Source organism: Schistocerca nitens, chromosome 10, assembly GCF_023898315.1.
Source record: "Schistocerca nitens isolate TAMUIC-IGC-003100 chromosome 10, iqSchNite1.1, whole genome shotgun sequence".
Taxonomy (NCBI): domain Eukaryota; kingdom Metazoa; phylum Arthropoda; class Insecta; order Orthoptera; family Acrididae; genus Schistocerca; species Schistocerca nitens.
In genome coordinates, this window is record NC_064623.1 from 92,198,393 (window position 1) to 92,212,946 (window position 14,554).

Sequence of the window (14,554 nt, forward strand, 5' to 3'; positions counted from 1 at the left end):
GTTTTGAATGAGAGGCTAACGTTCCATGGTTTAAGAAATTCATTTTGTGTAAAAGGAAAATTACTTTAAAAGTAACACTTCTCAAACCAGCATTCACAAACAGTTTTATTATTATTATTATTTTGCACACCCTGTTACAAATATAAACATTTGTGATGTCACACTTTAGAAAGACACACTGAAAACAATTTGTTGTTACGAAGTATTGAATAGTCTTTGACACATTTTGCTGCTACCACAGTCTTAACAATAGGAAGAATTGTAATTCAAATGCTTGTGGGTGCACTGTGTTTTCTTGTTGTAAATGGTGCATTTTCTTCGTAACAAAAATTTTATTGTGAGTTATTCTCTCATTTATTTTCTATTGCTGCAGTATTATTCTGTAGCAGTGGGTTAAAGTAAAACTGTTTCTTACAGTTATCTGTTTTAATAGTCAAAATAACAAAAATGTAACTGAAAGGTAAAATAATTCAGAATTCCCGAAATTCTAAAAAAAAAAAATTCTTTTTTCCTGGATTTCTCTGCTTGTCCAGGGGCCTCTTCTGGATTAAAATGTAGTTCCAAATCTACTTCATGAAGCAAGGGCTCACAATGTAAGAGTTCATACATTTTGCTGATTCCAGAACTGAGATGATGTTCTTAGAGACATAAGAACATACATACCACGTTTTTCCGCCTCTAAAATAAACTCGCAGCTTGGAGATACGCAGCACCTTATTCTTGACGAGAGAGAGAGAGAGAGAGAGAGAGAGAGAGAGAGAGAGAGAGCGCTGTATGTTTAACATGAAGGGCAGTACCACAGTCTTAACAATAGGAAGAATTGTAATTCAAATGCTTTCAAAATTGCTACTGGTTAGTATGGAGGAGGTCGATGTGTTCAAAATACCTCATTACATTTGAGTTCAGAATATGATCCAAGATTCTACAACAAATGGACATCAAGGATATTGGACAGTACTTTTGTGGATTGCTCAGATCAGATATATTCAGCATTCAGGATTTACAGAGCTGCAGAAAACGAGTATGAAGCACTGAAATCTGGAGAAAACAGTGTATTACTGTTCGGTATCAGTTCACATGTTAATAAGCATCAACTGAAATAAAAGCTGTAAAAATTAATCAGTGAAGCCCCATTGTGCCAATTTAGGCACTATAATTTCTTTTGGAAGCTCTTTGCCTAGCTTGAGTGTGCCAATATTGGCACAATGATTTCCTTAGAAAGGTCTCTACCAAGGTGCTGTGCAGTGAGAGAGTAAACTCTGCTGGGCCAGTGAGTGGATGGCCAGTGGGAAAGGCACTGAGATGTGGCTTCTTTAACGTCGATCATTGTGTAGCTGTAACATGGCCACTACAGTAATGACTTTAACACTTGCACCACGTGGTGTCTCTTTACAGCTTGTGAAGGTTGCTATAAGCCATCTTAATGTCTGTGCCACATCGTGTGGAATACAGGTTGTTTATAATGACAGGTGGCTTCTAGGAATCCTTGGAGCAATCCACAGGCTCGTTTTAGTGAATGGAAAAGGAATGTGAGCTGCCAAATTGACATTTAAGCAGCAGTTGTGGGAAGACTGTCTGGAAACTAGACTTGGCAACAGGAAAAGGAATTTACAGTGGGCCATTTACGTTACCTAGTACGTTTAATAATTGTTCTGGGTTTGGCTGTAACATGTAAACGAATTGCTAAGTGAAAACTTCCTGGCAGATTAAAACTGTGTGCCGGACCGAGACTCGGGACCTTTGCGAAAGGCAAAGGTCCCGAGTCTCGGTCCGACACACAGTTTTAATCTGCCAGGAAGTTTCACATCAGCGCACACTCTGCTGTAGAGTGATAATTTCATTCTAGAATTGCTAAGTTTTCGAAAAGGGGGTTGTTTCGTGTGCTGTCTCAGTCGAGCCAGGAAGTGATACTTGTAAAAAAGAACCAACTATTTAACTTTTAGTCGATTGAACTGTTAAGGAACTGTTCAATTTAAAAGAAAATTGGACTTTAAAGTTGCCGGTTTTTCTGAGCGCGTTAATGGCAGATGCTGGGTAACAATTAATTGTCAACTTATCATTGGTACATCTTGAAACTAATAGTAGTAGTTTTATTTGGGCTATCAGTTTTAAAAGGTGTAAAGACTGTCTTATTTGAATGCGCTGTTTTTATCTGCAACAAATTGTTTTAATGGTTAAAGGTTTTAAAGCTGGCGTTTTTGTTAACTTATTAATGTTATTTCTTGAAACTACAAAAAATTTTTCTTTTTGTCAAAATATTTTGGTCAAGCTTTAAGGTTTATTGCCCCAATCAACATGCAACATCAAAATAAAGGTCCAGCAGTGCCACACCTATAAAGTGGTGACGAGCGGGAGAATGTCAAGAATGAGGAGCAACAGTGGAACATGACGGGTGATTATCTCGACTGCAGGCCGTAGCGTCTCACTGTGTTGTGCCGATGGACATTGGTAGTTGCCCATGAGGCCCTCTGTGATGAAAACTACATGTTGACTATTCCGAGACATTTACAAAATTAAGGCCAAGAAACCCTGCTGGGTCCTATTTAAAACCCCAGTCCCATCAAGGAAACAACCGACTGTCAAGATAGGTACTATTTTCTATTGCCAACCTAAATGGCCATTCGTACAAAAAGCTATGCTTGTCTATGAGAGAACTCTCCAGATCTGTTAGGTTGCAATTACCTAGCTGGTTCTATTAGCCAACTACCTCCCAGGAACGTACATTTACGCTCCTGGCATTGTTCTTTAAATGGAGGAGCTTCTTCACGAGCAGTCACTGCCACTTAGCGACCCTCTGTCTGTGCCCAAAGTGGTTATCCAGTTCAGTAGTGCACTCAAACTCATTTTACTGTTTAAGGCCACTTTGCGTAACAAGGTGACACTGATGTCATTAATCTCCACTGTTATGTTAACCTTCAGTTCCGCCAGTGTGTGCAGTCTGTTTTTATTGGCCCCTTTCTTCAAAGAAGTCCCACAGCAAAGAGTACCGAGACGTTAAATTTGGATAATGTAAGGTGCCAAATTCCTTTAGAGACTATTAGATCACCAAAAATTTTACATAGAGAGTTAAATGTTTCATTAGGCATGTGACGTATTTAGGCCAGCTATTAGGTCATCTAGGGTCGGTATTGAGGAGAGGTGAATTTACTTGCTCGGCTGGGTGCGAGTCGGAAAGGCGGGAAGGCTGTTTGGTCATTCTGGGCGAGCTCAGGTAGAAAGGTGGTAAGTGTGCGGCCAGGTATGTGTAATCCCAGGGCAGGGAGAATTTGGAAGTCAGCTGCTCCCAAGGCTGGTGTGTACAAGCCATACCAGTAAGGGTGGCTTCCAAGACGGTCTGAAATTTTGCTACTTACAACTCTTAAGAATTCAATGATAAATCACAGTTCCATTGTAAAACAAATCTGAATACGTCTGTGATCTCGGAAAACTGAGGCACATCCAATGAAACAGTAATATTTTCAGTATCTTAGAAACTATGAAAGTTAATAATTTGGAGTAACAAATATCTTCACATTAAAGTTTGGAATTAACAACTTTTAAATGCTTAATGAGATTTCAGCAAACAATGTCTCTGATGATCATAGCATAGGACTACAGCTGTCATTATTTATCATATTTATCAAATTTTCATATTTTTTCATTATGCAAATATCTATCAGAATATTTTATTCTTCACAATAACATAGCCACTATATGCAGGCGTGAATGACTCGCCATACTTGTGTAGTTATTTAATGAATAGTTCACTATTTTTGCCAGTAACTTTATCGAAATGATTATTACAGCTTATATTAAAAGCCATTTGAATTTACAAGTGGTCAATTGCATGTATTATTTGACACCATAATTGAAAACGAGTGCAAAATAATGCTTCTGTCAAGCAGGCCAAAGTAAGTGTTTAACTAATCTGTAAGAACATTTTATTGTCATTTAAAGTGAACACACATGTGCAAGAATGATTGCTTATTTATATATGACCAAATTTTATTTATACTTATTGTAAATGACCTGAGTATGACCATATGTTTATCATGTGCCTTTTATTAAATATTGTTATAATCTGTTAGTTCCTTGAAGAAAGTGATCAAGCTGAGTTAAACCACACCTGTAGAACACAAGAACAGTGTAGATTTGGTGGGGATGGCCTTCAGCCAATGAAAACACTATTGTAATCAAGTGAAAACGGACACTTTGTGAGTGGTGCACTCAAGAGAGCTGCTCGGTGCACTTTACGTCAAGATCTGGAAGAAGTCGGACCTGCTAGAGGTAATGTGCGATATTCGCCCATGTACAACAGCTAGAATACTTTAACTTCCGCAAAGTCTGAATGTGATCCAGTTCAGAATTTTTAACTTTTTCCACATGCATTTCAGAATTAAAATGAGACAGAGCATTATTGTCTACTCTTTATTTCTCGAGTGTCAATGTATAAATTGTCATGCTGAGCTCTGAATTATTTTGAGCTGACAAATATTTCATTTATTGAGATAATGAAATGGACGCAGTTTTGCGGGCGTTGGATGACTACTTAAGTTTGGGGATTCTGCTACCATTCTTTTAAAGCAACTCATTTACATTCTAATAAGGTTATCTTTCTGGCTGTTTAATAACTGGTAATTGCAAGATCACTCTCCATCTATCTGATATCAGTCACTTTAATAAATATTATTCAACATAGTTTTCTGGTGTTGTCTACGTCAGTTTTGTATGATAGAATAAAACCCTTTTCACTAATTATTCATTTTATTTCCGGTTATTTTATTAATTCACATTTCTAGCAACGTATACACTATTTGACTGCAGGATCACATATACAATATTGTTTGAGAATTTAACTGCTGGGCATGAATACAGTTGTGTACAGCTTGCCCCCTATGACTTCATTGAGCCACTCTTTTTAAGCAGAGGCATGCCTTCTCAGTTCTCTTCTCGTCTGCTGCATTCTTGGGAACGGATGAGTAATCTCATTGTTGTTGAACTGTTTGGCACGGTGGCATCTGGAAATCTCCCACGAAAGGCACACACAATACATGAATACAAATGACTGGCCAAATACTGTTCAACAACGAAAACTCTTTGCTTTTGCAAAAACGATGTTTATAAAGCAATGAACTGCGCAATACAGAAGATAGTATATGACCTGTACCCTATACTTTGGTGTCTTTCTCATTGGTGGTAATACTTGTAGTGATATCTTGCAGTCGCTGGTCAAATGAATGCAGTACGACTCTTATTTATGTATACCATAAACTACGTACATTGTGACCAATTTTCAGATTCAAATTTGATTATCATGACTTTTTTAAACTTCTGTGAAATTTATGGTAGTGACCACAGGAGATTGTATGAAGGGATTACATACCAATTACTACAATACATTTTGTAAAATGCAGAGAAAGTAATGGAAAAAATGGTAGGTGCTCAAAGTTAGCATACACTAACCGCCTATACTTCTACCACTACTGTCAACTACCATTCGACTTGCAGTCACTACTTCAAAAACACAATGAAAGTCAGATATAAACACACCAATCTTAAGTGCCTTACTATGCCTTATATAAAGGAAAACCTAGTATGCTAAGTAAATCAAACAGTGTGATCCATCACCAAAATTACAGAACTTAATGAGAGGTACCAGGATGAAGTACCACACATACAGGTCTAAATTTGGTTGAGCATAATAACTTCAAATTAATCATGTTGAACTTAAAGCCTTGTTGCAAAACTTCCTGTGCAGTTAGAACTAAGGTTATCTATTTTTCATTTCTTGAGCCAATATCTACCACTTGTGGCAAAACAAACTTCATTCCTTATTTCTGGAAATATTTAACATTATACGTTATACTTGGATCACTGCCTGAATGACAACAGATTGCAATTTGGGCAATATATAATTGATATTTGTGTTTGTTAGTTGTACGTACATTAACAATTACAAATGAAGCAGGTTGCAACAGTTTCACAGACTGTCATGCAAGAAAATCGAGACTCCGTGGCACTATGAAGCATATAATGGTGAAACTTTACCACTAAACAGTATATACAAAACACCAACCGGAGAGTGAGTAGACAGCTATACATGTGGTCAAAATAACAACAGCGGTCAAAGTATACCCAGTTTATGGTACATTTATTTTTCTTGTGCACGACTTTTCGATCACAGTGTACAATGGAGATAGAATGGTGGACAATGTTCCCTGAATATCTGTGATCTGAACTAACAGTTCTGTTCAGTGAGGAAAAAATTCTAATTTTTCGTAAGATTTTCATTTGATCTCCATGAGCCTAGCAAGCCTACTTGATAGGGAGCCCATAAGCTACAACAGTACTCTAGAAATGGTTGCACAAGCATCTTGTACATGAGGCACCACCGTTATCCAGAACATACAACAAATCTTGGTCTCCTGTTTTTCTTCTCTACAACTGATTCATGTTTACCCCATTTCATTTCATATTACTCAGGTATATATGCCACTGGTGTGGGGGTGCGAGGAGGGTATCCTGGATTTTTCCCCAGATCTCCCAATTAAAAACAGTGTTTTCCAGGTGAAAATACACCTTTTTCTGGATGAAAAACACAATTCCCAGGGGTTGAAGTACATTTTTTCCTTGTTAAGTTGCAATATACTTTCCCTTGGAGCTGTAAAACTTATAAATCCCTTGAATGGTGAAGGTTTTATATACCAGCATAGAACTTCCCAACAATTTAGTAAATTAAACAAAAAACAAACCACAAAAAAGTGCGTTTTGGAAAGATCTTTATCGCTTGGCAACTTTTACAGTGTATAATTTCATACTGCAAAGGTACAAATATGAATTAAACCAAATACCGCACAACAGCTTCCAAAACACTGAAATAGAGACTGCAATGCACTTCTGTCAGCCAATCATAGCTCATGTCATGTAATCTCACCAACCAGTGACAGGAAACATTCAGAGCAAAGGACATGCGATGTAGTCTTTAGTCAGCCAATAGCAATGTTACTGCTAAGTAGTGTGAACCCACAAATAGGCACAGTTAATGGTTAAAGTTAATATACATACAGTACAGCTAAGCTTTGACACACAATATCAGACGTCAAAAATGTTTTGCTGTTTTTTCCTACGGTGTGGTTTGCCAGGATCTATGGCACAGCTTAAATTGCAGCAGCTCAATATTTTTAACAAGCACAATTACAAATTTCACTGTTAAGTACTGAACATTTTGAGGGTTATCTAGCCGAATACATCTTACACCAAGTACTTCAACTTTTCCACAGAAAAGCAAATTACATGTAAAACTGCTCAACAGCTAACCTTGCACTTTTGTCCCCTAGGATAATTATATGTTTTGCCATCATTTTGCCTTATTTGCAATCTAGGAAAGAATGAAAACAAATATGAAAAACTAACCTTTAATCTTTTTGTAAAGCATGTATCGCCCTTCAAGATATATCAAACACAAATGTGCTAGTAAAATTTTAAATAATGGCATAAATGGCTGGTCTTCTGAGCCTGAAAGTTTTCAAAGAGGCTTGTTCACAAAGTGCCAGGTTTTGAATGAGAGTCAAACACTCCAAGATTTAAGAAATTCATCGTACATTCTCATGTGTAACCCAATTTATCCTGCAAAGAAAGGAAATTTCCTTTGAAAGTAATGCTTCTCAAACCAACGTTCACAATATTTTACCGTGACCTGTCAGAAACGTGAACACTTGGGACACCAAACTCATTGAAAGCAATTTGTTGTAACGAAGTATTTCATAGTCTTTGTCTTAACATTTTGCTGTTGGCAGATGCTTTAGAGTGCAGTTTGGTGGTGGTGTTGTAAATGGCGCATTTTCTTGCAATTAAGGTTTTATGTTTTACTGTTCAAGTATTATTTTGCAGTAGCAGCATCAAGTGCAATTCTTTAAGACTACCAGTTCTTACCAGTCAAAATTACAAAAATTTAATTGCAAACTTAAAATAATGAAGAAATTTATGGAATTGTAAGAGGTTCCCGGGTTTCCCCCATATGAGAAAACTTCCACATTTTCCCCAGTTTTCCAAGGTGTCTCGGGGCATTTGCACAGTGATCACTGTCTTAGCCCTAGATATTTACAATGCTACAGATCTCAGAGCTACCACTGTGATTTGATACTGCTGGATGTTTTCTATTTTATATAAGCATCATATTTAATTTAAAGTATTTCAAGGGGGCTGTCATCCAGCACATTTCTTACAAGCTGAATCACACATCACTTGGAAACACTATTCTAATACTCAATGACATAAATTTTCTACATAATCACAATTTGGATTTTTGTTACACAATCATCAAATTTAGTAACTTCTTTGCACATAACACATATTATACTGCAACCTTTCCCTGTGATACGGAAAGAGTGAATTATACAGTTACAGTACACTTTCTCCGAGAAAAATATGGAAACATGCTCGCCATTTACTTGATTGCCTTAAGCTATGGGATTTTTTTTTACACACACACAGTGATTTATACTTAATCATACTGAAATATATAAAGCCACCGATAAGTCAAAAGATTATGACTAACTGCTTAATAGCCCACTGGTCACCCTTGGGAATGTAATACAGCAACGATTCTGCATGACATGGATTCAACAAGTCCATAGTAGGTTTCCATAGATCTTTGGCACCATATGCATACATCCAAGTCACTCAATTACCATATGGGCAAAGACTTGACACCTGGCAGCATAGCAAACATGTTCCATTGGGCTGTGAGGCAAAATTGTTGCCCAAGACATCAATGTGAGTTCACTACCCTCAAACCATTGAGCAAGACTCTAGCCTTCTGAGACACACAGTTACCCGGCTGGAAGATGTCGTCATGGAAGTAATTGAGCATATAGGGGCACAGGTGGTCCACACTATGTTCACACAGTTCAGAGCTGTCTTGGCACCTGGGATTATTACCACAGGTCCCATGGAAATCCAGGTGGAAGAAGAACGTAAGTGCAGGTTTACATCTGCTATTGTCCAAAATACTAATCTCTCTAATGGCATGCACAAACTATAAGAGGTTACTACAGGTGAAAAATGAGGAAGAGGACTGACATAGCACAACAATTTTGTGATTGCACATGCAAGCGAATAACAAAGAGGCAGGCAGATTGTGGAAAAAAAAAAGAAAAAAATGGAACCACCACAAGAATCACATGGTAAAAGCTGTAGCCATTTTTTGAACATTCACTTTTGAATGTGGTGTGAAATACGTAAAAATTCAATAAACAAATGAATTTTCTAAACTATCTGGCTGTGATACAAGGGAACAAGCATTTGCCAATGTTTTGTATCCAACAAAGCAATCTCTCTTCAAAGGACAGGCACCATACTACTATTGGTAATTTATACAAGACTGCTCTAGGCCAAACACAACCATAAAATGTGAAATGAATTATTAAATGACAACCAGCAGAAGGGTTACCCTTGGGAATATCTAGATAATCTTTACACAATGTGTTTTGGAGACACAACTTTTGATTTAAAGAGTTTCAAAATATATGTTACACTCACTGTCTGACTGCCCTTCGCAGAGTCCTCTGTTCTTGAGACATTTCTCATAGAGATCCTGTGACAAAACAAAAACCATAACTAGTTTTTAAAGTTTTCATGAAATCTTTGTATCATGCTCAAAATGCAAGAGTAAGACAGTTTGGTTGAGGGCACTCAAAAGCAACCAAATGCCACCCGTGGTACTTAAACATTAAAACAAACAATATAAATCTGCACTGTCTTTTAGTTGCAATAGATAAAACTTTATCAATGAAATACAGATAACTATGCGCCTGAAATACAAGGATTAGAACTTCAATAGTGGTGACAATTTATTTGCAAGTTAAATAAAATAAATACATGTTTCAACATTTTACTGTCCCTCAAAGTAGTAACCAGTATTGTATGTTATCCGTTGCCAGTGACGAAGTCGAAGTATACCCTTAGCGCTGCCAGTTGTGTCGACAGATCAAGTGGAGTGGTCTATTGCCCAATGAAACACTAACAGTTCTGAGCAAATGCCACAAAGTTCTTCCTTCATCTCAGGAATCAAGTTGAACCCTCAAGGCTTTTTAAGTCCAGGGAGTGTGGTGGCTGATACAGCACTTCCCAGCCCCACTAATCAAACAAATCAGTAACTTTGTGTACTGTTTGCATCTGAGAACTGTCCTGCAAAATGTTGGGTGGGTCCTGCACAAACTGTCGCCATTTCTTTCTCTAAAATGGTTGCAGGCTGCATTCCACAAATGAACAGTGTAAGAGTACAAAGCAGTGACACTTTCTGCAGGACAGGCTCAGTTGCATAAGGCACAAGTTGAGACTGATATTTTTGACCAATGGGGGCTGGAGAGTGCTGTACCACCCAGCAAAATCCTCAGACTTAAGTCCTGTGACTTTGACTTGATTTCTAAATCGAAGGAAGCACATCATCACATTCACTTCAGAGCTATTACAGAGATCTCTAGCACAACAGACTGCTTCACTTCAACTGTCAGCACCATGGGCACTGGGGTCTCATATCACTGGCAACAGGTTATACGCAATGCTGGTGACCACTCTGAAAGACAGAAAAACTTTGAAACATATATTTATTTGGTATAAGTTGTAATTAAATATTTGCCACTACCGAAGTTCCAACCTTCGTATTTTCCCCATGTTCTCTCCCTTCCTTTTTTCTCCTGATTTGTTTGGGTTTGGTATGGTGTAATCATGAGCTGAAATTCATAGTATCAAAGGAACTGTCTTAAGTTATGTCAAAAGAACCACACAGGCAGTCATTCCAAGCGAAGGATAAGTGTCAGGGAAACTGCTGATGACATAAGAATTATCTTATTCTCTGTTCTGCAATACATTTGATACACTTACTGAATATCAGACCAGCTTTCTGACTGGTTCCAGGACTTATTAGCAGCTACAACTCTAAAACAGTTTTCTAAATGGTGTGAAATCATCAGATATAAAACTAACTTCGTGAGAACACCTACAATGTGTTATAAGGCCAATAATTTTCACTATACTAACATTAAGAGTACTAGCAGATGGTGAGAAGAAGTACATCAAAGTTCTCTAGAAAGAGGAGGAAGTGTCTCGTCACACAATAGAACTTATTTTACTTTTTCCCCATCCAGGAACCAAATTGCAATCTTCTGAGCCCAGAATTGGGCCACGTCGAGGCCTTCTTTCGTGACTAACCATAGAGAGTCCAGGTTGCATCTGTAGTGAAAATTGGGACAACCAGGAGTGTTCCATGTCTTGCACAGCACCACAGTAAATTTTTCATCCACATTATCATAACCCAACTTGATAATGTTTGCTTTCACTGGGGCGACAGATGTCCTTATGCGTTACAGGGTTCTCCATGTTTTCCAGTTTGTTGTGGAGTCACCAGGCACTACCTGTGCTGGTGAACAGTCAGGTGGCAGCTCTTCTATGGTCATGTTGAAGAATCTTTCACAGGATCTCCGGCTGAGTGTCTTTTGAATTCGTGAGATGTTCTTTGGGAGCTGGGACTCCCTAGATCAGCAATCTAGAATCTAGCTTTGTTAGGGGGCATGGGTTTCACACATACCACTGTTATTCAACATGTTTCACTTAGGCTTGTGTTGAAATTCTTCATGTATGTTGATCTGGTCTCTCGTATTCAGACAGAGAGAAGCATAGTGCTTGCACAGTAGTACTCGAGATAGTAAGTACTGTTCCCCAATCACATGATAGAAGAAAAAAAATGGAGCTTATATGGAGGGATAGATAACACTCCACCCGAATGTCTAAAATCATTGGAGGTGGCGAGTAAGTGACTACTCTGTTTGGTGTGTACAATCTGAAACTGGAGACACCATCAAGATTTTTGGAAAAATATCACCTACACAACCCAAAGATAACAAGAGCAGATAAGCATTGAATTTGCTCGCGAAAAATGGAAAATATATACAGTAGACGTCCGATGTAACATGGTTGACGGGAAACACGCTTTACTCCTGTGTTAGCTCTTTGAAGGGCAGGCAAATCTGTAACTAACCACATACGTAGACGGTATCAATGGGCGGTGGTCACTGTGGCTAACCACATAATATTTTCTCCCTGTACCACTCAGGGGCCAGTAGTCTCTCTGCCAACCAGCTAATTGTTGCCTACAATGCCGCTAGATGGCAGTGCAGGTCATCTGGGCGAATTTTTGCCACGTATTCAGAACAATAGTTGATACTACTTCATTGTTAGCACTGTTCTTGGAAGCGGCGTGCACTATTCTCTGTAGCTCTTCTTTCTACAACTATTTTTGGTAAGTAATTGCTTATATTTGTGTGTTGAACACATATAAGTCTTTGTGTAATGTAACTTTAAATTGAAATAGAATTTTCCATGTTTTACTGACAAATTTCTGTGTGGTTAGTGCTGCTAACCACCGCCCTTCTGCTCCATCCAGTATATTTTCTTCGTCTCCATCGAATATGTCTAGCCAAAAAGGAATAACTGAGGACGAATGTTGCCGAATTTTATTTGAAGAAATGCCTTCTAGTGACAGCAGTGTTGACAGTGATGGCACTGATGGAAATGACCCCACATTCACGACTAGCTGTTCAAGTTCTAGTCTTGTGTGCAGTTGTGTGGTTCTAAATTTAACCAGTGATCTTCATGGAAAGAATCATATTATTTTCATGGACAATTATTTTACATCATATGATCTGTTCAAGGACGTAAAATCCAATGGTGTGTACGCTTGTGGAATAATAAATCCCAGAAGGAATAACATGCCAAAACTCAAGGAAAAAAAGGAACAAGATTAGAGGGGAATTCGATTACAAAATAAGCAATGATGGCATAGTAATCTATAGATGGAAAGATAACAGGGTAGTCAACTTTATTTCAACATGTCATTCACCATCAGATGTGTCCATAGTAACTCGAAAAATAAAAGATGGAACAATAACCAATATCACTTGTCCAATTGTATTGAAAGGCTACAATTCCAGTATGAACTACGCTATTGACAGAAAAAGCAAGAAATGGTGGATGAGATTGTTTTTCCACTTTTTAGGCTGCAGTGTGACAAACGTGTTCATTATGCACAAAGAAATCGAAATGGAGCAGTTCTCCAATAAAGACTTCCGTCGAGAGGAGTACAAAATCTTGTTGGCTCCAAAAATAGTTTCAGTGGCAGCTAATTTTGCTTCTGTATCCCAAAGTAATACAGCAACTCATATCAAATCACACAAACAATTGGTAGACGAAAGTATTCACCACGAAAGCAGTAAACATCAACCAATTCACTCATCATCTAGAAGATGTGCAGTTTGCAGTTCAAAGAAAAATCCAGTGCGAACAGTGTGGATGTGTTCAGTGTGCAAAGTACCTTTGTGTCTGAGAGCAGGCAAGAACTGTTTCAAGAGATACCACAAAAATAAAAACTAGTTATTTCAAAGTTCAACAACCAAATATCGAATTTTTATACTGTAATGGGGTGGTGGTTACCTGTAGTGATTACATTTAATGTTAATATTTTTTTGTTGTTTGAGTGAATTTTTACAAACTCAATGTATAAAACATGTCAAGACACTAAAACAAGTGTGTTACAAGTAAAAGGAATTTGAAATTTGCAATTTGCAAATAAATTTTCTTGCCCCACTAGGGTAAATTTTAGTGGTGTTTACCTGCCCCTCAAAGAGTTAGAGCATACACTCAATATGTCGAGAGTGAGCCGTGTTATGGCAAACTATGAGTGGAAAGTTGGGAAGAAAAATACATAATGCAATATTATACATAGTGTACTTAAATTTAAGAGTATTAGAAGTAAAACATCTCAAAAACTTACCAAAAAAGGCACAGTAATTAGACAAACTTCACTCAAAAGTCGACCAAACAGTAACACGAGTCAATACACTAAAGTACACTAGCAAGCACAGTATGATAATTTATAACAGTGCCTGCATGCTACAGCACATCATTAGTCTAATGCCTTAAAGAATGTTATTGAATTTAGCATATGTTAAAATTCAGGAGTAAGTAAGAAACACAATTTTTTGTTTTCTCCAAAAAAATTCCTGCTCCGTGATACAGGCCCCAAAGATGACACTGCAAACACCAGTTTGAAGATGCAAATTTTGGAAAAATTTTTAAAATGCTGTATATCTGTAAATGTTCTAGATATTTTGTTAGAGTTTTTTTATTTGAAAGATAATTGTTTCATAATTACAATGGTTTGGACATATCTCTCAAAGTTCTTTCACTGTCGCCTTTTGAATTCTTTTTTATAATTTACAGATTTTTTTCTTCAAAAATGCCAATCCAGACAAGTTTGATTTTTTTCTGTTGATTAGTACCATGTAGTACTATATTCTCTGTAAAGGAGCGCTTCCACTTTTAAGATGGACAGATTTTATTTTAAAAAATCATTTTTTAACTTTCAAGGGTATTGTATGTCTTAAATGAATTTATTTCTTACTAATTTCTTTGTTACAATGTTTATTTCTATTGTCTTTGTTGCAGTTTGTCAGTTTCTTTGTCATGGTTGTTCATTGCAGGTTTCTGTATTGTTGTTGTTCAGTGCTGATTTGTTTAC

The 14,554-nt window shown here is 37.4% G+C and overlaps 1 protein-coding gene across 8 annotated transcripts in view; it reads right to left on the minus strand.

The window, feature by feature from the left end:
- Positions 1-14,554, minus strand: part of LOC126210336 (speckle-type POZ protein-like) — a 103,083-nt gene that overhangs the window by 66,618 nt on the left and 21,911 nt on the right. For 6 of the 8 annotated variants that reach the window (XM_049939548.1, XM_049939550.1, XM_049939547.1 and 3 more), the window contains exon 3: positions 9,520-9,574. The exons of the other annotated variants lie outside the window; for them this stretch is intronic. In XM_049939548.1, coding sequence (XP_049795505.1) covers positions 9,520-9,560 — 41 coding nt within the window. In that variant the 5' untranslated portion in view covers positions 9,561-9,574. The remainder of the gene's footprint in view (positions 1-9,519; positions 9,575-14,554) is intronic. 8 annotated transcript variants of the gene reach the window in all.